The 25,227-nt window shown below is 36.7% G+C and overlaps 1 protein-coding gene across 9 annotated transcripts in view; it reads left to right on the top strand.

Annotated features, from left to right (window-relative positions):
• THSD7A (thrombospondin type 1 domain containing 7A) overlaps window positions 1-25,227 on the top strand; it is a 287,973-nt gene that overhangs the window by 144,421 nt on the left and 118,325 nt on the right. For all 9 annotated transcript variants that reach the window (XR_003534452.1, XR_003534455.1, XR_003534454.1 and 6 more), the window contains one exon: window positions 15,789-16,620. Coding sequence is in view for 1 of the 9 variants with exons in the window: in XM_027684634.1 (XP_027540435.1) it covers window positions 15,789-16,620 (832 nt within the window). In the remaining 8 variants the exon portion in view is untranslated. The remainder of the gene's footprint in view (window positions 1-15,788; window positions 16,621-25,227) is intronic.

Raw genomic sequence — 25,227 nt, 5'->3', positions numbered from 1 at the left:
AGTGACTTCTTGATAGGTACTCTGACAGTGTCCTAAAATTTCTACTAGTATGACCAACTAAAAATGATCATACCCCAGTTCAGATATATAGATCTCTCTCAATACTTTTCTCCGTTAAATCAAACTTGCACAAGGACTGTTCCTTCACCATGTAGAAAATGAGTTTCTGTTTATCTAATTCTTTGGAGTACTGGGAGGAAGAGTTTTAAGAATGGATATAAGTATGCATTGTTCAGTGAAGCTTAAACAATGAGATATAAAACCTGTGGGAATTCATAGAGTGCATTATAAAGATTTCTCAATGTATAATTTTAAATCTTTTCTGGCATTTTGTATCTGTCACATTTCTTTCTCTATTCAGCGGGAGTTAATAATTGTAAAAGTATTTAGAAATTCATTTCTAATGCAGTTAATATTTAATGAAGTGTGAATCCGTGTTACACATTTAAGTTTATGGGAATTGTCTATTAGATAAATTTTTAAATTCTGTGGATTATTTTCATAACAAATAGTTCTTCCTGTCAGTTTGCTGATACAGAATCTGTGGCATGGAATTAAACAGCTATTTCTAGAATGGTAGACTTTATTGGAAGTTCTATAATTCATGAACTCCAAACCTTAACAAATAACATTTTCTTACCGTCTACTTTTTGAAAATGTGTACTTGAAAATACATAATTTCTTCTAGTTTTCATATAGCAGTTTAAACTTTGGCATAGTGAAGTTTAGGCGATTTTGGAGATTCTGGAAAATACACAACCAACTACTGCCTTTGTGACTTTTGTGTTTCATATTGATATGTGTATTTCACAGAATTCCAGAACAGATGAGGTTGGAGGGGACCAATGGAGGTCACCGTGTCCAAACCCCATGCTCAAGCAGGGCTACCTAGAGCCCAGGGCTGTGTCCAGGTAGCTTTTGGACATCTCCAAGGATGGAGACTCCATGTCGTCTTTGGGCATTCTGATGCAGTGCTCAGTCACCCTCAAAATAAAAATGCGTTTCCTGTCGTGGCAACTAAGCGGCAACTAAGCCCCGCACAACTCATTCACTTTCCCTGTTGAGATGGGGGAGAGAATTGGAAGGAGAAAAGTGAGAAAACTCATGGGTTGAGATAAAGACAGTTTAATAGGTAAAACAAAAGATAAGGAATTCATCTCTTCCCATGGACAAGCAGGTGTTCAACCATCTCCTGGAAAGCAGGGCTCCATCATGCATAGTGGTTGCTTAGGAAGACAAACACCATCATTCTGAACATTCCTCCTTTCTTGCCCCCCATGTTATATCATAGGATCATAGAATATCCTCAGCTGGAAGGGGCTCACAGGAATCATCGAAGTCCAACTCCTAATGATGACCATGACACTATATGATACGGAATGTCCCTTGAGTCAGCTGGGGTTAGATGTCCCAGCTATCTTCCCTTCCAACGCTGTGTACATCACTGGTCTCTTTGCTGGTGGGGCAGTGTAAGGAGCAGAAAAGGCCTTGACTCTGTATAAGCAGTGCTCAGCAGTAATGTAAACATCTCGTATTATCAATGCTCTTTTCAGCACAAATCCAAAACATAACCCCATGTGAACTACTATGAACTATGAAGAAAATTAAACCTATCCTAACCAAAACCTGCTCTCTAGTGTTCAGGGGAACCTCCTGAGATTCGGGTTGTGCCCACTGCCTCTGGTCTTGTCACTGGGCACCACTGAAAAGAGCTCGGTCCATTCTCTTTGCACCTTCCCATCAGGTATTTGTCTTGTATTTTGTAGAACATTTAATATTGCCAAGTCTTATCTCAGCAGTTGATAAAATGATCTGTTAAGTTACTGCTCTCAATGGAAATTTGTCGTCAACCAAGGCCAGATTTAAGCCATTCTTTTTTAAGTATAATTGGTGATTTTAAATATCCTCTAGTAATGTGAATTTTAATTACTTTAGCATTTTTCTGCCTTTCACAGAAGTATACTCGGTAGAGGAAGTACCATGTGGTTTATTATCTTTACTGGATGAGCTTTTAGAATTGTGGCTGGCTTTCTGGAAGAGCAGAAACCAGAGGTTTATTTCCTTCCTCCCTCACCCTACTTATTTTAATAGCAGTTAAAAGTCCCACCTGCCTACCATGTTTTACTTTATGCTAAATTCTCTAGAAGAATTTCTCTTTTCTATAAAGGTTTTCTTTTATCTCCACAAGGATTCTATCAGACCTAAATGTTGTCGGAATTCCTTTTATAAAATTTCTAATTTTTTTTCCAAAAATTAAGCCTAAAAGAATTGTCTTGATAAATATCTGATTATTACAACATGGTACATATTCTGTCACATTTTCCTTTCTAGTGACTTTAACAATGTCTTTGTAGCAGGGAGGATACTGAAACTGAAACCAGCACACCGTTGAAAGCTCAACAAGAAAAATATTTATTACAAAAAAGTAGCCAACAAAACGAAAACCTGAGAGAGAGGGAGGAGGAGGAAAATAAGCTCTCAGTACCACTCCCCCACTCACTCAGGTGTTGTGTACGAAGTTATCTTACCGACCCCAGGATGTCTAGAATTCCCCATAGCAGAAGCTGCACCCTCGGAGTGTCAGCAGGCTCACAAGATGGTGGGCGTCCCCACAGAAGGCAACATTGTCCTTCGGTGTGAAGCTTGAGTTCTACTCCCAGCACGAGCTCTTCTGCTTTTTATACAATTAATTCGTGACATCTACCTGGGCAGGTGTGGCCAGCACTGCCCAGCTAGAGACCTTCGGTCCCTCCCCCCCGTTATGCAAGTGGCATCTCTTCTGCGCATGCATGGGTACTCTGGAAATTCCCCGGGCCTGCGTGCTACACCTTGGGGGGTCTTTGCTGAATGAGTCTGGGGGCTTACTTCATCCTCCTCGTCTTCACTTTCCTCTTCCCGTGCCCTTGGAGGGCCATCAACCAATAGTGAGGTACCAATTACTTATAGTTTATACAAGATGCTTCCTTCAAGGACGAAGTTCTCATTTATCAGTGCTTGTTTTCTCATAACTTGGCAGGAAAAGAGCAGACTCTCACAAGTGGCTGTGGTCAAACACAGACCAAAGTAGCAGCATCTAATTAAGCTCGAATACACTAATGAAATCAAAGGTTTACAGGTTTCTTGAAGGCTAAATAAGAATATATTTAGAACAGGATAATATAGTATTTAGAACAGCAACAAATATAGTATTGGAGGAGTATTCGATGACATTCCTCACTGCTGAACTTTAATGCTTTAACACAGTTTTCAAAGACCAGCAAGTTATTAGAAAAGACAAAAATTCAATTCTTGTGTTTGCCTTTCTGGAGAGAAGCATGCACTTTGCCCTGATACCAAGTTCCTTCCTCAGCTCTGTAGCTTCATGTTTGAAGTCCTCTAATGCATTCTCCATCTCTCACCTTCTCTTAACTGGGAGGTTTGCCAAAGTAGTAATGAAATAAATCCTTCCAAATCTACAGCAGGTTTAAGGTGATGCTAAAGAAAAACGTCATTTGCCAAGAAAAAAAGAGTAAAAGAGGTGGTGTTTCCTAGTAGCATCTGCTAAAAGATTCTGCTGTTACTTATGAAATAAACTCTGTGAAGTAACTACAAATCAAAGGTAGTACTAGCAGTGGAAAAGTAAGTGGGTTTTGTGCTAGAATGGAAGACTAAAGCCAGGAGTTGGTTGCTGAATTTCTCTCTCTGTTTCTTTGATGGGTGAGAGGAATTTTAATAAATTTCTGATATGAGTTTTTTCTTGTGATGCACTCCTTAAAATACTTGTGTACTTTTAATTTTTCTTTAATAGTGATTTGTTGTATTTTTTGAAGGACATCTTGAGTTCTTGTGATAGATCATTGTGGTAATATCAGATCAAGTTCATGTATTTTTAAGCAGAAGTCCCTGCTGTGGTTAGTGGTGCGTTCTGTTTAACAGCCAAAATTATTATATAGTCTGAGATATTGAAATAACTGCCTACACTAATATTTCATAGAAGTTATTACTTATTTCTAAAACAAAAATTGGAAAAAAGTATTTACACAGAAGGGTTTGTTAGATATATTTCCAGCATCATAAAAATAGACAAATCCACTTATTTTAATACAGTTTTGCAACATGTTTGCCAGATGGAAATAAGTGATAAAGTAATAATAATTTTCTTGAACTAATTAGTTCTCTCAATTGTATATGGAATGAAAATGATTGATTACAGGGCACTCAGATGAAGACATTGCTTATTTTGCACACATTGCAGTGACAGGTATCATATGGTCCTGATAAGACTTCTTCAAAAGTTAGAGAGATCTATGCTTGTCTGATACACAGTGGCACCTGTATTTTGAGCACATCCACATGGCTTAGTTGTCTTTCCTTCCCACAGTTTTAAGTACGATGCCTATATAATGAATGCACCACAGTTTTAGGGGAAAGTTGCCATTTAGAATTGGAAATGGGTTTCAAAGGAATTTAGCAAAATGAAGATGATGAATAATAAATGAACAGAGGATATGCTTGGGAGAACGTATCTCAGCAAGACATAAAGTCTTAGTGCACTTCAAAAGAGTTATGACTGGATTGTTATTTCAGCCCAACACAGAGGTAATTTAAGTAATGAAATATTTAAAGGTAAATAAATATAAATATATAAATTTGACCCTTTGCATAGTGTTCTCTGCTTAGAAGATGCAATTTCATTAAATTTTCTTTGCTCCAATGAATTAGAAGAAAACCAAAAGAATGACTGGTCCATTACATTATCTAAGTGATATTCATTAAGTTCAGGTCTGCTATTTTATTTCATTCCATTAGTGGCAAAGAAAACTATAAACAATCCAGAGATATGAGAAATCTTCCTATTTGATCCTTGAATATCTGTATTAGCTCTCTTGTGACCAAAGAGTCAGAGGGAAGACACAGATGAGAAGTATGCACGCTGTACTCTATGAATAAGATTTCTGTCAAGAGTAAGAAAAAGCGGCAGTTTATCATCTGGGCTTCTTGCTTTTTTTATTAAAGCGCACCTTTCAACACAACTAGGATTTAGGGCAAAACTCAAGGGAAAGATATTGAGTAAACGGTGTGCTTCCAGAGAGAAAATGACAGAGCATGTATGCGTACTGCTGTTTACTTCTTGCATGCGGTTTTCCATCAATACCTCTAAAGGTACTTTAAAAATTAATATTGTTGTCCTTGCCTTATGCAGAAGAAGCTGAAATGCAAGGAGACGAAAATGATGTACACAGATCCTGCAGGCTAGCATTAGGGCTGAGAGTACAACTTAAATCTCTGACTTCTTGCAACTTCATTGTAGAGATTTCTTATAACCAACTTCCCGCTACCTTGTCTGACATTATACCTTGCAGGAAGTCTGACCCTTTAAATAAGTTAGTGCACAAAGATACTACATTTAATTTCTGATTTCTGGTCCTAGTAGCTTCATTGAAAAGCTGTAGCCAGTTTCTGAAGAGCTGTAGCAGTGAATTTCTTCATGTCTCAGTGAAGGAGGTTTGTGACTTCTTTGCCCTTGCCTAATGTAAGCAGAGACTGGGATTACAAACCGCTGGGCTGGCACAAGTGTGATGGACCGTGTTGACGGATGTACCCTGTGGTTGCAGCAGCCTCACAACCAGCACTTCTGGCCATCAGCACCACAGCAGGAGGCTACAATGAACAAGGAGAAGAAATCAAGAGGCAGAAAATGAGATAGAGGCAGAAAAATAAAAGCTCTTACTTGATCTTGATGAAAATTGAAACAGGAATATTTTGTCTTCTCTTTTTAATGTATCAATCTGTGTGTATTGAGGAAAATTACATTTAACAAACTGAATTGCGAAATTATTCATGATAGAAACAAAAGTGATCTATTTAAAGTCTCCGTTACCTGTTCAGTATCACTAATTACCATTAGATTACATGAGACATGCACAGAAATAAACTCTCATAACACTATCAAGAAATTGGTGCTGCAACACATGCTGATGCCCAAGAGTCATCACAAGCACTAGTGGTGTTTTTTTTCAATAGATCTAGTTGGGGTTCACTCTAATGAAAAGTGGAAGGCAAGGCTTAATTGCTTAAATTAGTGTGAAAATCTGCATTTCCACATATGGTCACTGAGAACAGTACTAATAATGAGATTTTCAGGTTACGTGAGATGTTATGTCAGAAGCGTTTCAGTAAAAATCTGCTTTGAGATTTGTGAGTGAATTGAATATATAATGCTGATGGGAAGAAAACATTGAATCTTCATTCAAAACCAAGGAGAAAACATCATTTTAATCTATACAAATCAAATCCTCCCCTTTAATAGGCATTGGATCCTGTTTTCACTACAACCTATCTCTTAAAATCAGATTCGGACAGAAATAGAGCTGTAAAAATATACAGGGACACAAATGAGAATAATTTGTTGTGATGTTTTTTGTTACACATATTATTATAGAGCTTTCATTATAAAATTATAATATTTACTCATAATCACACTCTGAATAGTAATTGGGAGTAGCTGCTGATTTCATGGATTTACTTGTAGTTGGCTCTGCTGTTCATGGGAGTGTTTTTTGTTTTGTTTTTCCTTGTCTACTTCATTAAAAAAATAGGTTCATGCCATGTGTTTTCTATCATTACATTTCTGATATTTCTATACATTTCTATTGTTACATTCTGGTAGCATGGAAAAAAGAACAATAAGTTTAGGAGTTTCTGGTATGATTTCTAAAACTGATCTTCTTTAGAAGGTGGTTGAAGAACACATGCATGTTCTTTATATGATGTCTATTTATAAGTATTTTTTATATGAAAAGGTTTGTACCAGCATGTCTGCTGTGGTGTGTGATCTGGAACTTATGGGAAGCTGTCAGGGTACCAGGGAAGACATCATATATGCTCACTGCATTTTTATACCTTCTTCAAATCTCTGTTCTTTGTTGCTGTAAGAGATGGATACTGGGATAGGCAGGTCTTTGGTCTGACTCAGTATGTCTGTCTCACAGGGGACATGCAGAGCAACTTTCAACTTTTCTTCTGGGTAATCAGAAGAAAACCAAAATGGCCATGTGGGAGAGATACAAGCAAAGGGTAATAAAACCTTTCATCCAACTTACAAAGCCTGCAAGAGTGTTTGCTATGTATGAGAATCATCATTTTGTCAGAAGAGCATTATCTGGCTTTTCAGCCAGCAGTGTGACTAGAGAGGCAACATAAGGAGAGCAGTGTGAGGAATATGTTGATATGGTTTAACACCACTTCTAATGAAACTAAGAAATGTTCATGAACCAGCTTCATATGTAAACAGACTATGGGCTAGAGGAAACTATATTCAATATCTTACAATATCAGAAGTATTTATTACAACAGGACTAGAAGCTCAAAGCAATGTAATTGCTTTGTAGAACACAGAAGTTATATTTCTCTTTAAAGCATGCTGCTTCAATTAAATATTCCTTTTGTGTATTCATTTAATATTCATTTTGTCTTCTACTGCTATTCTTTGTAAAGAAAAAAATGAAGAGTGAGAGGAACTTATTCTAAAAAGAAAGTTTTGGATGAAGAACTGTTTTAAAACTGACTAATGTTTTGAGAATTAGCTGAATAATTATAATTATAATAGTTATAATAAGCCTAAAGGAAAAGATTTCATTGGAGGTGATAAGAACAACACGAAGCCAAATAGTTCTGCACTGTGAGCTGTCAACCTTTCATGTTTGTGCATGTGCCAGTACATACTTCAGATAAACATGTTGCACCACTACTGCAAGCTGGAGACTCTCGATAGTTTCGGTGCAGATAGCGATTTTCAGGGTGTTAAGCCACTGCACAGTCAAATTACTTCAGAAAGAAATGTAGTTTGAAAAGTGTAGACCCTGGTGCAGTTTCTTTAAAAAATTGCATCTGCACAACCAAGGCAACAAAATCAATATTAAACAGTGACAAATATAAGAATGTTAAGAAGGTGATGAGTGGGGTAGTTTTTTTGGCTTTGGGTTTTTTTTTGGTTGGTGGGTTTTTGTAGTTTGTTTTTTGTTTGTTTGTTTATTTGTTTGTGTTTTTGTTTGATTTTTGTTTTGTTTTTTAAATAAGCATTAAATTAGGTTCTCAGACCTGCCTGTCTGGGGGGAATGAAGAAACTAGCATTATGTTTAAAAGGGGAGAAGAATTCTGAGACCATTTTATTTCTTTATGGTTTTTGTTTGGGGTTTTTTTGTACTGTAGAGATACATACTTTTTTACCCTCTTGATGTTTATAACAAAGGGAAAAAAAAATCAGTATCTATTATAGTTGTCAAAATATTAAGGCACAGAGAAAAGCATAAAGCAGAAAAATAACATCTCCACCAAGTGAAATGTGGTGTTAAAACTACCATGAATTACAACACAAGAAGCCACTGCATCAACAATGGTGAAGCATGTTAAATTCAAAACTTTTTGTTATGGAATATACAACCTTGTCTTAGAATTGTTAGTTTTCTAATATACAAAATTTATTTTCCTCCTTGCTGGAGGAAAATAAATAATATCTGGTTCCAGTAATTGTGAGGTTTTAGTATGACAGTGCTGTTAGGGAAACACTGAATAAGCATTCTGCTTTTTGTGATGTCAATGTCAGAATTTAAACTGGTATGGTTACTCTTAGCTCATATTCTGTGTGTTACATTCATGATTTTAGGAGAAATTTGAAAATAGATGCATAATGTTAATTACCATATCTTGAACTGCATCAGGAACATGTGTGAATATATTTTCCTAATGGATATTAATAGGGAAAAAAATAAAAAGGCCCATGTTTTATTAAGTGCCTTAATAATTAAGTACACACATAGAAAGATAAACTTAAGTGCCTTAATAATTAAGTGCACACCTAGAAAGGTAACTAAGTGGCTGATTTTTATATACTTTGGTGTGCCTTTATCCCATTATTTGAAAGTGTGCTCTAGAAAGCCGGGGAAACAATGTGCAATTTATAAATTAAATTAATTTACATTACTTTTTAATGGTAATTTTTTGTATTTCATTGTTAATTTGAGAAATTTCAACAACTTGTTCTTCAGATTCTGAAATTCTTTGAACTGCACCATGGCTTACACTATTAGGAAAAAAAAATTGATCTAAGAGCCAAATAATTTGTAGGCCTATTTGGTTCTCCATTATATTCCTCTGAAATACAGGTGTTATATTTTGTGATGTTGAGAATCTTTTCCTTTTTTTATCCCTTTTTTATATTCCAAATTATTTTTCTTTGATGTAGACACTGCCTTGCATGTTCTTTTCAACCTCTGAAAGACGAGCCAAGAAAGGTGAAAGGATTAAATAGAAACGGCAGTCAAGGTGATCCATAGCACTCCTAGAGGGGAGAATTTGCTGGCAAAGAGAGCAGACAGCCAGTCATACAGCAGCCAGGGAGTCCTGCCATGGGTGGGAAAGATGTGAAAATAAAGGTTTTGTCTTTACTTTCTTGACACTCCCAATAGTATAAATTACAGAACCTGTCTCTCCAAATGAGGCCAGCTCGTTCTGTTGGCAGCATGTCAGATTCTGTATTTAAAAAAAAAAAGTATCAATAATTTATCTAGAATTACAGCATTTTACTGTACTACTTTATGCAGGTAATGTGTCTGTATCAGTGAGACTGTTCCCTGTTTAGATTTTCACAATAATTACCTGTGGTAAAAATACTTTGTTGTAGAAGCAGTTGTTTTTCCTTTGTCACTGTAATTATGGAAAGCAAATATAGATTATACAGGAATACCGTACCAAGTTGCAGACATGCTTATCATATTTGAATTTAGCAAAGCAGATCTGCAAGTGATTTTAGCAACAGCTCTGAGGCTGTTATATTCTTGGTGACCTGCTGTTCACCCACCTCCTTGACCAGCTCTGCTATCAAGAGCTGCAGTTTGCACTCACTGTCATCTCCCGAGTTCTTCAAATACTTCTTGATCTGTGTCTTTTGACCCCTCTCGAGATTTACTGCTTAGGCTTGAACTGTATCTTGTAATACTCATGTCCTTCTGACTCTCAGCTCTGTATCACCCAGTTAACCTTCTTGGCCCTCATCATAACCTTTTCATAATATAAAGACATTTGAGGTTCCAATACTGGGTAAGGTTGTCTTTTTTCTGAACTTAGAAAAAGTAGATTTCTGCTAATCAGTCTCTCAATAGTCTCTTTAAGTACAATCCTTGCAAAATACTGAAAACTAAGCTGCTCATTGTCTTGTGCAGTCTGAGTCTCTCTTCCTGGCATTAAACTGTTAATGCTACTTACAGGCACCAAACCAGTAACACAAAATGGGTCAAAACCAGTTCTCATGGCAAGTATGGCAAAATTCAAATGAAATCAGTGGTACATTGTTAAAAATGGGAGTAATGTCTTGCTCGATGCTTTAAGACATGTTTGGAGTTTTATGTTTAGGGATACTTGGGGATTGTTTTGTCTTTCTTTGTATTTGAATGAGGAGAAAAGCTTAAGGGATTTTCATGTAGCCTTATTTGCCCTGGATCAAAGTTCAAAGTAAGTTCTTTCTTTTTCAAACAGTGATAATTTTAATACCTGAAACAATATTAAAATGTACAATACTAAATACTACGATAGCTTACTTTGTTATCAGCTGCAAAACTGTCAGTGCTTTAGTGGAGGTTTCGTCTTCATTTTTTAAATCCATTATGATCAGTCTCTGAAATTTCAAAATAAACCTGCAGTAATGGTTAATTCACTTATGTTCCTGCTTCCTAAAAAAACCTAAATGTTAATCCTCCAGAAGCTTAGACAGAATCTTAATATTGTATTTTACAATAATCTCTTTAGAAGACAAAGAATTACAAATGACATTTTAAACTCACTAAGACTTCAGTGACAACTCCCAACAACAACAAGAAGCAAGCTTCCTATTTATTTCTGTAATTGCCATTTGTAATGTGCTGATTACTTAGAGTGGATAAACAATAGTATTTTCATGAAACAAGTTCAGCTTGCTACAGGCAAACTATGATTTGTTCATCTAAGTATATTTGAAACAAAATCCAAAGAAAAACTACTTTGCATTCACAGCAACAGCCTTTTTTCCCCTGTGTGAAATGGTTTGAGTGCACATAGATCCCACTGGCAAGGTGGGATACAGCAGGGATAGCAGTGTGTCTGTGTGAAGACTGTTTCAATGGGAGAGAACCTAAAGAATATTCATAAAGAGCAAATTAAAATATCATATGAGGCCTTGATTAGGCTTGACAGCTTTCCTAAATACATTCTTGTTGTTACTAGTGTTTAACATCAGCTGAGGATTTGTGAAAGAGCAGCCAGCCACCCGCTGTGTCCTGCAGCCTTTAAGTTAAGGTGGTGGGTGAGACTGTACATTGTCTTCTGCTGATCTCTTTCATTCTGAGTTGCATATCTATGCTACATTAGTTTCTGTGACATTAATTTTATCCCAAAATTTCACTTTTACAGGTACAGTCGTAAATGTACTACTTATAATAATAATATAATACAAGGGATCTCTAGGTGCTTTTTCGTACTTCTGAGGATCATTTGAAGCCTTTACCTTCACTATTTTTTCATCATTTATCTTCAGTAATGTCTTGACCAGCAGGCAAAGAAATACTGTAAGGGTGTGCTGTGTACTTTCTCTTCTATCTGTTACAATGAGAAAAAAAAAAGCCAGTGGATTAGGAATACTTTAGGATTTATTTCTTGTTTGGTTGTTGTTTTTTTTTAAAGTCACAAAGCCCCTTTACTCCGTTCAGAGACATTTATTTTCCTTTTTTTCTATGATTATTTTTAAATGAAACCCCTGTCTTACCTTGATGCTTGCAATGTGTTTGAGACCTCTTAAATTAGAAATGCATTACTGTAGACTCTTGATAAATGAGAGAGTAAGATCGGTAACTGTAAAGAAAATCGGAGAGGAGCTTCTCTCTTTGTTCGTGAGGTCCACATAAAGAATGTATGGCAACAACGTTCCTCAGCAAGTGCTTGAGGTTAAAAACAGCGACTTGTGATCCTACAAGGAAATGTGGATAATTTAACTGAAGATTTCAAATTGTGCAACTGAAAGATGACAGAAATATTGGTTAATGTAGATGCCAGAAATTGTTTTTAAAAGAAAAAAAAATTTGGTATTTCTCAGAATAATTTTGGTCAAAACAAGTTCATATAATTAGAAATACATCAAATTATCTTATTTTATTCTTTAAAAACTAAGGAAAAAACACAATGGCAATTCCTCTTCTGCACCCTAACTAAGACAAATGAGTTAATTAAGCTGGTGAAATTACTGAGTAGGTATTTTGAAATCAATTCATTGGAAGTTAACTTGAAACTCTTATTTTAAAGGAGCACTGAGTGTGGAAGTATTAGGGTTGGGATTTTTTTCCTTTATTTTTTTATTTTTCTATATGTTCCCTAACCCCAAAGAGAAATGTAACTAGTTGTGAAGTATGGTACAAGTTACAGTTTTTTTGTTCCTGCACATATTAAAGCATGCGTTAAAAAACGAACATGCACCACTGACTCTATCATATAGATATACAGAAAAATTCTTTTGGTTTTGTGTTTAAAGTTTTTCAGCTTAAAAGCAGCACAAACAACTTTTTTTTTTCCTATGTGTTCCTAATGTGCCATTTTTTAAAAAAGTAGCCATTCATGGAGCCATTTATGAAGATGGGGGAGATAGCATAGAAAAGAGAAAAAGTCCGAGCAAGGGGAGGGTATGGCAGGGAGAGGGTGGCCAGACTGCAGGGCCAGAGTGATTTCTGGAGATACAGGACAGTTTCCTGCAATTTAAAATCACTAGTATAGAGGCACAGAGGCTTAGAGGGCAGGGAAGATATATATAACTATTTTTTTGTTTGTTTGTTTTTCCTGCCTTTTTATTCAGCTTTTTTTCTTTAACACCTCTTCCCTCCACAGGTTTTAACTTCCTGTGCAAATAAAATTTGCTTTGATCAAGTGTGGAAGCACTTCAGTTTTTTGAGGAAGCTCACTGAGGACAAAACCTAAACAGATCCCTACCCCAAAGCTGTGGTTCACTTTTAGACCTTGTCACAGTCATATAAAGAAGTGTGCAATAAAATTAAAATTTATGCTTTTGGTGTACTTGCAGTCTTGGTCTCTAAATTGGTTATTTTGTATTTAAACTTGAAAATTAACCTAATGTAGGTAAGAGGGAAGGTCAGATACATCGCTTAGAGTTTTGTGTCAACATGCACATACATGAACATAGAATTGCTGAGTAGTTGTTTGTCCATATAACTGTGGTTTGTTGGTACTCACTGGTAATGCTTTTATAAAATGGCTTGTTACTTCACAGCACAAGAAAAATAATGCAATTTACTACTTGAGCCTATCTGTGCACCTCATCATTATTTTATATTCAGTTCTATAAACAACATACTTGTAATCTAATGAAAGAGCTTATTTTTGCCCAGTTTTCACAGTCACATGCAGACTTTTTGTTCATATTTAAGTTGCCAAAGGCAATATTTATTGCATTGAGGCTGAAATTTTTAACATTTGCATTAGTATAAACCTGCTCAAGAGTTGAAGATACTTTGATGAGAAGCACAATTTTTAGGTACAATGTATTTCTTAGATTATTGACGACTGTAAATTTGATAAAATCCCAAATGAGCAAAATTTTCATCTGGATTAAAGACCTGGTCTTTAAAAAGAGGGATTTCTTCACTGAACACATGAGGTGTAGTGACCTGGTAAGACAGAAATTTGAAGTTTGCAGGATAAAAATTTAGCTTTATTTCAATCAAGATTATTTTTTATATCTCTGCTCTAGTTGAAGATTTTCTGCAGCCTTTATTCTTTAAAAATTGGCAAGTGTTCAAAGTGGTATTCTGAAGAAATTATATCTCTCAACTCAGTGTAAATACACCTAAATTAAATACGATAATGATTATGTAATTCATAATCATGTAATTCATGGTTAGAGATAAAGTAGTGCAATCTTGCTGAAATGAAAACTGAAATGTATTTGTATTAAATATACATTCATTTTTCTGGATAGCTAGCTGAATCTTGGAAACCATAATTCAAACTAAAGTATAGCAGAGTTTCCATGGGCTGAATCTGCCAGCTGGCATTGCTATTTAGTGTACACTCTTAGGGTTTTAGAACTACAAACAAACTGTTCAGACACAGTGTCTGAAAAAAAGAAACAATGAGGAGTAGAGGCTAAGTGTATGGCCTATCATCAACCCATTCCCAAAGTGGTACCGAAGTTAATATTGGGTGAACAGATGAAAATTGTGTTGAAGTCAATGAGAGTTTTAAAGCTCATGGGAATCAGTAATAAGATGTGGCTTCATATTCCTCCCAGTCATTCAATTACATGTTGTAAATAATTTGTATCTTTCGTAGTTCATTTACTTATTCTTGTGCAGTACTAAAATTATGCTGTTAACCTGCTTTGGAAATAGCAAAGGCTCGGCCCAGCTTTACTCACACAAATAGTCTTGTTACCAGGGTCAGTCAGATGAATGAGAATTGTGTGGCCTGGCCCCAGTTTCTTCATAGAACATGAGCACTCCTTAGTCAGAGAAAATCTCTTCTGTGTCATTAAGTGAGTGCAGATAGACAGATTTTCTTTGATAAATGATTACAGCGGTTTTTCTGAACTGTTTGTTCAGTAGCTCTTACATAGTAAGTCAATGCACCATGTGTACGAGTGGAGGTCTTAAAAAACCTGAAAAATATATGGTTTTTTACCTTCTGATTTGTGGATTTCATGAGTTGAACTGGGTGAATATCAAAGTTTTAATAATGGAAAAAACAACTACATCAGCTTTCAATGATATAGGTTTTATTGATTTCTGTTGACATTTATTATAACGACGTGTTGCATATTGAGTATTTATCATGGACCTTGGAGATTTAAAAAAGCAGTGGGTACAAGTTACCTCTAGGTATAGCTTACTCCTGGGGATATTCCAATTGGACACAAGAAGAAACTTTCTCATGATGAGAATAATCACTAATTGGACTAATCTCCTCAGGGAAGTGGTGGATTCCTCAACATTGGACACTTTTAAGATTCAGCTGGACAGGGTGCTGAGCTGTCTTGTCTGCACTGTGCTTTTGCCAAGTAAGGTTGGACCAGATGATCCTTGAGGTCCCTTCCAACCTAGTATTCTACAAGTCTGTGATTCAGACTTGGAGAGTTACCAGCTGGTATGTCTCTGTCTTCAAGAACTTATTCTGTTCTATAATAATATCATAGATTGTGTGGAACAAACATTTTTAAGTGGCTTTTAATTTTTATTTTAGTTATAATAAAGACTAGAAGTGGCCTACTTGTGTTACCAGTATTTTTCAAAATGTATTGTGATGTCGTTCTCATTTTTGTATACAATATGGAAGGAAGAGAACATGATATTAATTGGCATCAGGGTATAAAGTGTAGTGCTGTAGAAATGCAAAGCAAAATCAAAACAGTCCAGGAAGGGGTATTCATGCAGGTGAGAGAGATCGGAGTCATGCCTTGGAAGGGAGAGCTTTGGCTTCTGTCTTAGCAGTCAAAACTAGGTGATGAATTTGTGGTTGCTCAGTTCTTAGTTCTCTAATGTGATTAATTCCTATGTATGTTCTAGAAACTAAATATTCACTTTGTCTAGGATAAAAAGTGAAATGTATCCATAATCATAAAAATAGGAGATGAAGAGTCATCCCATACTTGTGTTTTTCAAGTTTGAGTTTCTCCAAGAATGAAATTCTTAGAGATACAGTAAATGCTGTGAGCTTGCTTTTGCACTATGCCAGAAAAATAATTTAAGTGTGCAACGTAAGCATCTTTTCTTGTTTTTCAGGTCCATGGGGGAGATGCATGGGAGATGACTGCGGTCCAGGAGGCATCCAGACGCGAGCGGTGTGGTGCGCCCACGTGGAGGGCTGGACCACCCTGCCCACGAACTGCAAACAGCCAGAGCGACCGGACAACCAGCAGAGCTGTTTTCGGGTCTGTGACTGGCACAAGGAGCTGTACGACTGGCAGATTGGCAGCTGGAACCAGTGCCGGCCTGTTCTCTCCCGCAGCCACGAGAAGCCCCTGGAGTGCCTCAGAGGAGAGGAAGGGATCCAGACAAGGGACATCACCTGTATACAGAAGTCCAATGGGGTTCCAGCTGAGGATGTCATCTGCGAGTACTTTGAGCCGAAGCCCCGGCAGGAGCAGGCATGCCTCATCCCATGCCGGCAGGACTGCATTGTGGCCGAATTCTCCCCCTGGTCGGAATGCTCGAAGACCTGTGGCAACGGGCTTCAGCATCGAACTCGGCATGTTGTGGCTCCACCGCAGTTCGGTGGGTCTGCTTGTCCCAACCTCACCGAATTTCAGATCTGTCAGTCTAGCCCATGCACTGTTGAAGAAAGCCTGTATAGTCTAAATGTGGGACCCTGGAGCTCATGCTCAGTGCCCCATTCAAGACAAATAAGGCAAGCAAGGAAACGAGGGAAGAACAAAGACAAGGAAAAGGACAGAGAAAAGGCAGTTCGAGACCCTGAGGCTCGTGAGTTAATTAAGAAGAAGAGGAATCGTAACAGGCAGAATAGACAGGAGAACAAATATTGGGACATACAAATTGGGTACCAAACAAGACAGGTCACATGTACTCACAGAAATGGGAAAACTGCTGCTCTGAGGTAATCACTATTTCTGAATTTGCATATCCTAATTTTTATTTGTTTACAGTAAAACATGCATAAGTGGATTCTTCTACACAAGCCTGAATCTCAAAATGGGACTCGCTATTTCCAATCGAACATCCACCATCAAGCTCAAGTTTTTTTCTGTGACATGAAACATGCAAACTGTGTTGGGGATCATACTAAGCATCACATACACGTACACTCTTAAACTGTAGCTCCCTAGTCTCTCTTTGTCTAAATAGATTTGTCCTAAAAGCTTGAAGATATTTCTCAAATGTCTGCTCTGTTTCCATGTGTTCAGGCAGGCGTTTGCTCTCTAACAAGTTGTACATGTTTGGAAGAGCTGATGTTACTGCTTTTAAGGCTCCTGGTAAAAAACCTGGAAACTGGGCTGCGTCAGACTTACAGTAAAAGTAGAAAACAAGAGAGAAAGATGCTGCACAGGAAGGCAGTATCTACTCATTCCAGTATTTTTGTTTTGAAATAGAAGAGCATGAAATATTGTTTGTCCTTCTTGATTCCTATTGCAAAATTTCTGAAAGAGAGACTGTAAAACCTCTTGGTTTCTTCTGTGTACCTGCTCTGTTTCTTTCTTATCTGCACCTTTATGCTGGCTATCTGCTTTTGGTCCCTCTTCCTCCCCCTCCCCCATCATATTCATTCATTCATTTATTTTTTTATTTATTATTTTACTTTTCAAGAGTTTTGGCAATCACAGATGTTTTGGTAATTCTTTGTACAGGCTTCTGGGTGCATTTCTGGAACCCTATTATCTTTGATTTGTTTCTTTTATCTGGCATTCTCTTGCTAGCTCATGTATTTCTTTCCTATCCTCCAGAATGTTTTTGTCCAACTCAAAAATCTTCTTTGAGTCTAATCTTCCCGTCTTTGATGTGATTCTTTCTATTTCCTGACCCCTAGTTCAATGCCTGATTAATCAATTTTACTTCAGCTGTGAAATGACCATGATATCTTGCTGAATGAGGCTGACTCCCATTGCTGCTACGTTAGTATTTATGAATTTTTTCAGGGTATTTTACTCTAGTTTTTGTTGTGCAAGTTAAACATTCTATCACAGAACTTGTAATTGCTTCAACCTTTTCCATCCAAAACCATATATTAGGGATTTTTTCATGTGTAGAAAACGGTTTTCAACTTTATTCTTTTCAAGAGAAGATCCAGCAGTAAAACAGGAAAATGATGACAGGTCCCTGGCTTAAGGAAAGAACTAAAAGGTTTGAGTTGTTTAGTTGGAAGGAGGGACATATGGGTGAAGATGCAAAGTGTCTAGGAGTATGTAAAAACCCATCACAAGGAAGAATGGAACAAGATATTCTCTACATATAATATGGATGTATTAGAAAAAGAATAATGGACTAATCCCAGCAGTGTCAAATGAGGCTCAGCTTCTCAATACTGGGAATAGTGAGGCTCTGGAAAAAATTACCTGGGACATATGTGGCACCTCCACCTTCAACAGTTTATAAGAATAGGCTAGACAGTGATGTCAGAGATGACATACCTAAAGCAGCTCTTGGTTATGGAAGAGGGACTGACTGCATAGTTTTTTGGCAGTCTCTTCTAGCTGTGGTTTTCTTTAGTTCTTTAAGATTTTGATCCACAGTTGGATGAATGTCTGCACAAAAAATCCAAAATCAGTTTGCTCGGGCAGAGGTTGGCTGCAGCACTGTCTCAGTGCTGGTACAGAAACAGATTGCCTTTACTCCTTTCTTTTCCAGCCTCACAACATGCAGCCCATACTGTGCCTATACCAGGAACATCATTACTCTTTAAATACAGGGAGTAATTTATTAAACATCTGTTGCTATCAGATAGCAACTGGCCACTCTTTTTGGATATCCCTACGTTTTTGAAAGGCTAAAAAGTTTATTGAGAAAAAAAAGAAAGGGAAGAAAGCTTCAGTCATGTGCTGAAGCTCTGATAAATGGTAAAAGAAAGTTAAAGTATAGTTGGAAGTCAATGGCATACTTTACTCATCATCTTTACACTCACTCTTGAATTCACTTAGATCAGTAACGCTGTCTTAAGTTCAGATACCTCAGTGTATTATGCTCATTTCAGTCTGGTGCAGGAAATGGATGAATCCCTCTTGCCTGAGGCAGTGAAACAGTAGATAATACAATGTAGGAGCAATTCTTTACAGGGGAGAAAATTATATAAGTGATGCAGTGGGCATTTTAATGTCTAATGAGTGAGATTTTATGTTGTAAATGTACAAAGGATTTCTAGTGGTCTTTGCAAGTTTAATATAGAACTTTTTTTTCCAGTTGCTTAGTATAAACAAGAAAATTTGGTTAAAGGACTCGTGCGAAATTCTGGCACTGATAACTTAGTTTTCAGGGACCTATATATGTATGTATATCATCTGTATATCTATTTGCATCATTTACACTGCACTCTTCACTAAGAGGTCAAATACTTTATTCTATGACTGGCATTCCAGAATCTGAAACAATAGAATTATTTTTCTGCTGAGAGTGTCAATGCAGATAGATCAAATGATTGTATAATCTCCATCACATAATAACTGTGTTATTAAATAATATAGAAAAGTAAGGTGACTGGAAAACATGCCATTCTCATGTGAAATGCTTTTCAGCTTGAATAGTCCATTTTCAGTGAGTTGACTTCAGCAATCAGAAACAATCAGCCCCCTGGCAGCATGACTGAAAGAAGAATAAAAACCCTCAGGCAAGGAATAGTTTCTGCAGAGGTAGCAAAATTGGTATAGTATAAAAAGGGTTTTAAAGCAGAACAACTTTCAGAAGGGTGCTCCAGAGAAGATGGTTCTGTAACGCTGTCAGCAAAACTTCAAAAAAGGCAAATCCTCTTGACACATCAGCACACCAGGCATGGTAAGAGAAGTGAAACAAGAAAATCAAAGTTTAATTTATTACCGAGTGAAAAATAGATGATCTCCCGTGAAGGATGAAATATTGGATTTTGTATTGCTTATTCTGCAATAATGTAGGTGTTACATGGCCTGTGTTTGCCTTATGTTCCCCTTAGTCTGAAATTCTGGTGCACTGAAAATATTTTAAAAATAGAAATGTTGGAAAAAAATAATTCAGAAATTTTTAAAGGTGGCTTATAAAATAAACCACTGGATAGCTAACAAAATCTGGACAATGCTGCTGTTAGAGTAGAGGACAAAACTGATCCTTTGAAATGTTTCCTCTTTGGTGAAAGTGGGGTTTGCCAGAGGTCCTGGAGAGAGCTGTTAGACAACAAACTGTCAATGTAGAGAAACATAAAACATATGTAAAAGTTCATTTTATGTTGGAAGTCTGTTTGCCCTATTACAAATTGTAATGATTATGCCTCATGTTAAGACTATAATTTTCTACTGTAATATAGACTCTGGTTTTACTTTATTCTACTCTGCCAAATTGTTATTTTTGTGTCTCAAATGGTTCCTCATAATTATTTTCCTGAGCAGACTTCTGAGGTACAGTTTAGCAAGAAAGGTTTGCCTGGTTTTGCCTGGTTTTGTACAAGTCTAAGAAGAAGTATTTGGAAAGACTGGAGCACAGACAGTTATAACTATAGGAACACGGAACAGAACTAGAGTATCTTCTTGGCCTGTATGTTTCTGCATTTAAGCAAAGATTTTGAAATCCACTGACAAAGCACCTCATGTTCCCCTGAAACAGCTGGTCCACAGGTGTGGGGACAGCCTGTCATCGCTAAGAGTCACTTAGCTCAAATGGCTGGAAAGGGAACTGTATTAAAGCAGCTCTTCAAACATCTACTGCCTCTTAAAACAAAGATGTCCCAGGAATTTCTGCACTATTTCCTTTCTCTTTCTCCATCATTTGAATATGGCTTGTTTATCTTGCTTAGACTGGGACCAAAACTACTCCTGTCTGAATGGCAGGAGAAATGGAGGATATCAAGTAGGAAACCATCCCTGCCAGCTCTGGCTGCGGTCCCCAGAACTGGTTAATATTCTCTTGGCAGCACTACTGTAGTAGAGACCTGTTTGTGAAGCTGAACACTATTGATGACCTGAATGACCTGAAATGAGAATTCAAGAAAAAACAGTGAAATTTTATATATATTCAGAACTTTTACTTCTTTGTTGGGAAATAACCTTATGCAATTACAATAGTGGAACATAACGATGGGGGCAGTAAAGAATCCAAAATTTTAGATATGCTGACTAGTTCATGAGCAGATTGGTTTAGCCTCTTTGTGCATTTGATCATGTGATCATGTTTCATTAGTTTCACATCTGTCCTTCTTAGAAAGTAAGTATTTGTTATTTCTTTTCATCCTTCTCACTGATTCTGTGTGCTCATGAAATATCTAGGAAATTATATCCACATCTTGTAACACATTAAACTCTCTTAGAAGTTTCTGTAATGGTCTTGTTGTAGTGCTTTACTAAATTTGAAGTTTGGGAGAGTTTAACCTTTTGTTTATTCCAGTATTACAGTTAAGACATGAGATATGACAGTAGGGCCAAAATTATCGAATTGTTTTGCTGATTTTGGGCATGCAGTTTGAAGATACATAACACATAATTTTTCAGCTTGCTTCAAGTAGACCTGCATCTGCTTAAAGCAGAGTCATTATATTCAATACTGACCACAGTCTTAAGCTGGATACCCAGGAACTAAGGAATTCAAGAATGGCCAATGGAGTATTTAACCAATGAGCAAGTGATACTTAAGATGTTTTGGCATGAGAAAAAAGATAGAGAATCTGCTCCTCTAGAATGGCATTTTAGCTTTCTTTTCCTTTCCACATCCTGAAACTTCTTAACCCAACACTTACCTTCCAAATAACACAACAAATGTCTCTATCCATGGACTTTCGTTCTTCTTATCAATTAGAGACTGTCTGATGGAGGAAGATAAAAAAACCAAAACAAAACTGCATAAACCTGTTGCTTTATTTCTTCCATTATTTGGAGAAGCAGGCAAGTCATACTGAGCTACGTGCTGTCAGACAGCAAATAGAAAAAAGATTCAGACAGCAAATAGAAAAAAGATTCAGACATATAGTACAGCAGCTCAGTTTGTTGGACCCTGTAATGTACTCCTTGCTTGGAAAAGATCTTGAGAGATTCTCTGTACTTCTCTGAGCATCTCTGTGAGGCAACAGGCAGAAAGAGTCATATGTATGAACGTGGCAGTGGTTAAGATAGAAAAACTTCAAGGAGATGGGCTGCGGGAAGGAGAGGGAAACAGCAATGCAGAGAGGACAGGTCGTAGAGATGAAGGAGCATAAGAAACCTTTTGTTTGTTCATTGAGGACCAGATGAAAGCATATATATCTGCATGTGCTTTTTATGTTACTAGAAAGGCAGCTCTACAGATGTTTTTATAGAGGAAGCCTGCGAGCTAACCACACTCTAAGGGTTTAGAAGCAATAAGTGGTTCACTTACAGAACACCCGTAAATATCACGTTTGGATAGTGAACTATATACAGTCATCTTGATTCATTAACTTGGAATCACTTAGAGCACATGCTGTTAACAAATGGAGAATAGGAAAGAAGAAAGTAATCTTGGAAGAAAAACCTCTTGATAACTAAAAATGGCAGGGTTAATTGTCAGGTGCATTGGGATAATAAAAATGTAAAATATTAGAGAAACAGGATGCAAACTGCTTTCCTACTATTTTCCACTATGCCTTTAGAATTTCCATGAATTTGAAAGTCAGAAGCATCCTGTAGTTTTTTAATGTGACTTTGGTGGAGACAGTATTTTCTGTGGATATGCACAATATATTCAGTGGGTGTTCCTTTCTATTCTAAGTACCTGCTCCATCATCTTGCCGAGGCTGCTGCTTTGACAGCGACTTGTCAGTATTGCTACACATTTGACATACCATGCCAACATCTAGATTTAAGATGGAAACCTATACACACCGTGCTGAATAATTGAAACATCAGCAATGAACAATTTCTTTTTCCATACCATATTTTAACTCCTTTCATACAGTGAACAGTTGTTCTGTCATTTAGATGTATGACATTCATATATTTCTGTACAAAGCATCAAGATTGGATGCCTTTCTAGAATATGATTTTTATTCAAATAAAAAAATCTTCCTTAGCAAAGTATAATAGCTTGTAATGTAATGAGGGTTGAACTACATGTTCTGATAATCCCTTGTGGCCACAAATCCTATGAGTGAATAAATGAATTCTATGAATGAATGCAGTGTTGAATTTCTAGCCTTAATATAGTAGGAGATTAAGATACACAGTGGTAAATTGAATTAGGCACTGTGATCTTCAACGAAGATTCTCCTGCACTGTACTTTTATGCATATTTTCTTCCTTGTCAGATAATCTTAATGTTGACTTCAATATGACTAAATAAATACATATGAATCAAGAATTATTTTTGTAAATTCTTGACTTCTTTATATTGGTATTATCTCATGATAAATATTCCTGTAAGGAGCAACCTAGAATGTATTACTTTTTTAGATTTATTTTGTGTTGGGTTTTTTTCTATTATATAACTACTAAGCATAGTCTAGGATGTAGAGTATGCCCTTGTTTTCTTGATCAACTGTATAAAGTTATGGTATGGCTGCATGTGAGATGAGCATCCTCCTGGGACATACTGTCCCTCAAGGTGAGATTGCACAGGGTGGGAAGTCACAAAGTTCTTCCCTTCCAGATCCTCAGAATAGCAGGGTTGAGTACTTCAGTGTCTAACTTCCAGTGGTCTCACTGAAAATAGAATGTGCAGCCTACCTCCTAATATTGACCGCTTTTTTCCAAATGTTGGAGACTGAGATGAAACCAGTGATACTGTCAAATCTAAGCATCAATAAAGGGAACAAATGTAAAATAATATCTGAAACACAACTAATATTAGTAATATAATTTTCAGTAATATATTTCTTGACATCATAACATCAATATTGCATATTTTTATTCACAAAGTTTGGCATTGTGTTTATTTTTTCTTTACCAATAACTCCATGAAAGTAGCTGTTGTTTTGGATCAAAGTAAATGCTGATTAATGCTATGTAACAAAAACTTCCACTGACAAATAGAAATCCCTCCCAAAAGCTTTAATAAGTCATTTGTGTAGACTCTTGCCAAATAACCTGCTCTACCAATTTTAAAATTGTCTATAGGATGAGATGTGCATGCATGTCACTATATTACTGGACTGTGAAAGACAGCACCTCTAACTCAACCCTTCTACTTGTCTCCTCAAACACTCATGGTGTCTGTGATAGCCCCACAGCAGCTGTTGTTGATGCTTTTTTGGGTGTAGTAGAACTTCTTTTTGCTTTGCATGTTAGATGATATATTTTTCTTGATACAGAAGTTGTATCTTCTATCTTCTCCTGTAATGTAGAAAGCCTGAGTGGTTTTGTTTATTTCAAAACTGTTTTGGCTGTGCATTCTTGTTGGCAGAATTAGTTAAAGTCATGAAAGGATCATGGGAAAATAGTCTTGTGAAAAGCACTTAGGTGGACAGTACTTGAATTGTAAACGAATAAAGTGGCCTTATTGTTTGTGTGTTTATAACAGCCCTTTATACAGGGAGGTACTAACAGTTTCTCAGAACAATGCACAATATGACCAATACTAAACATTGCAGCTGTAGGGAAAATGAATCAGGACTATGTCATTTTCCACTTGGAAAATGTACAGGCACTGCATTTTTGCTAACTTCTTTAAAGAAACAAGTGTGTACCAATCATAAGCTGAATCTCTCGAGGATGACTAGACTCTGTGACATTTTTTATCTTCAGACTAGCTCATGAGGGTTATCTAACCTCCAGATTAAAATCATCTTTCTATTATTCCTACTGTCTAGTACCTGAAAATTAAACTTTTTAAATTTGATTTTATTTATGAGAAAAAACCTTTTTTTTTCCTTTATGCCAAGAGTATCAGTCTCTTTCAAAATCCAGCTGTAGCTGTGATCCAAGAATGGCATAGAGTTAATTTGGTTATTTTGCTTTAGAGGTTAACACATCCAGCAGGCTGTATGAAGTCTGAGGAGATCATTGCATGGAAAATAAATAGCTTTTTGCAACACATCAGATTGCATCACATTGTGCTTCATACTTGTATCCCTAAGTTAACTCCAAAATCCCTCTTACTCATGCAGAGCATCTTTTAAGGTTCCATAATGGTCAAATATAGAGCAAGGAGTAGACCCTACACATGCAATATTAAGATCTGGATTTAATTCCAGATACACAAAGGATTAATATTCAGCATGAGTATTGCTGTATTTCCCCAGGCCTCCTGACTAGTGAGTGATTATTCAAAGTTGCCATAGAAAATTGCAGACATGGATAAGTATGTTTCAAAGGTTGATTTGACCTTCTGACCCAACCAGATTATTTCTGCAAAGTAGTTCTGTTGAGGGTGTGAGCATCTTGTCTGTGGGACTGCCTGTAGGTTGGCAAATTTCCCAGCAGCGTAAGCCTGAGCTTCTCTAGGATGTGGTACTAATGAGTGGTGTGGTACAGGTTTTACCCAATCCTTCGCTGTAAGGTTACAGTTATGAGAAGCAGACGTGGTCTTTGGAAAGTGTTCCTTACAGTCTCTCATTTCGTGTAGCAGTTTACCCAGATTCAAGCAAATT

This window comes from Neopelma chrysocephalum, unplaced genomic scaffold, assembly GCF_003984885.1.
Source record: "Neopelma chrysocephalum unplaced genomic scaffold, ASM398488v2 Primary Assembly neopelma1_67, whole genome shotgun sequence".
Classification (NCBI taxonomy): Eukaryota; Metazoa; Chordata; class Aves; order Passeriformes; family Pipridae; genus Neopelma; species Neopelma chrysocephalum.
Note: the sequence above shows the minus strand (reverse complement) of the source record. Positions and strands in the feature narration are given on the sequence as shown.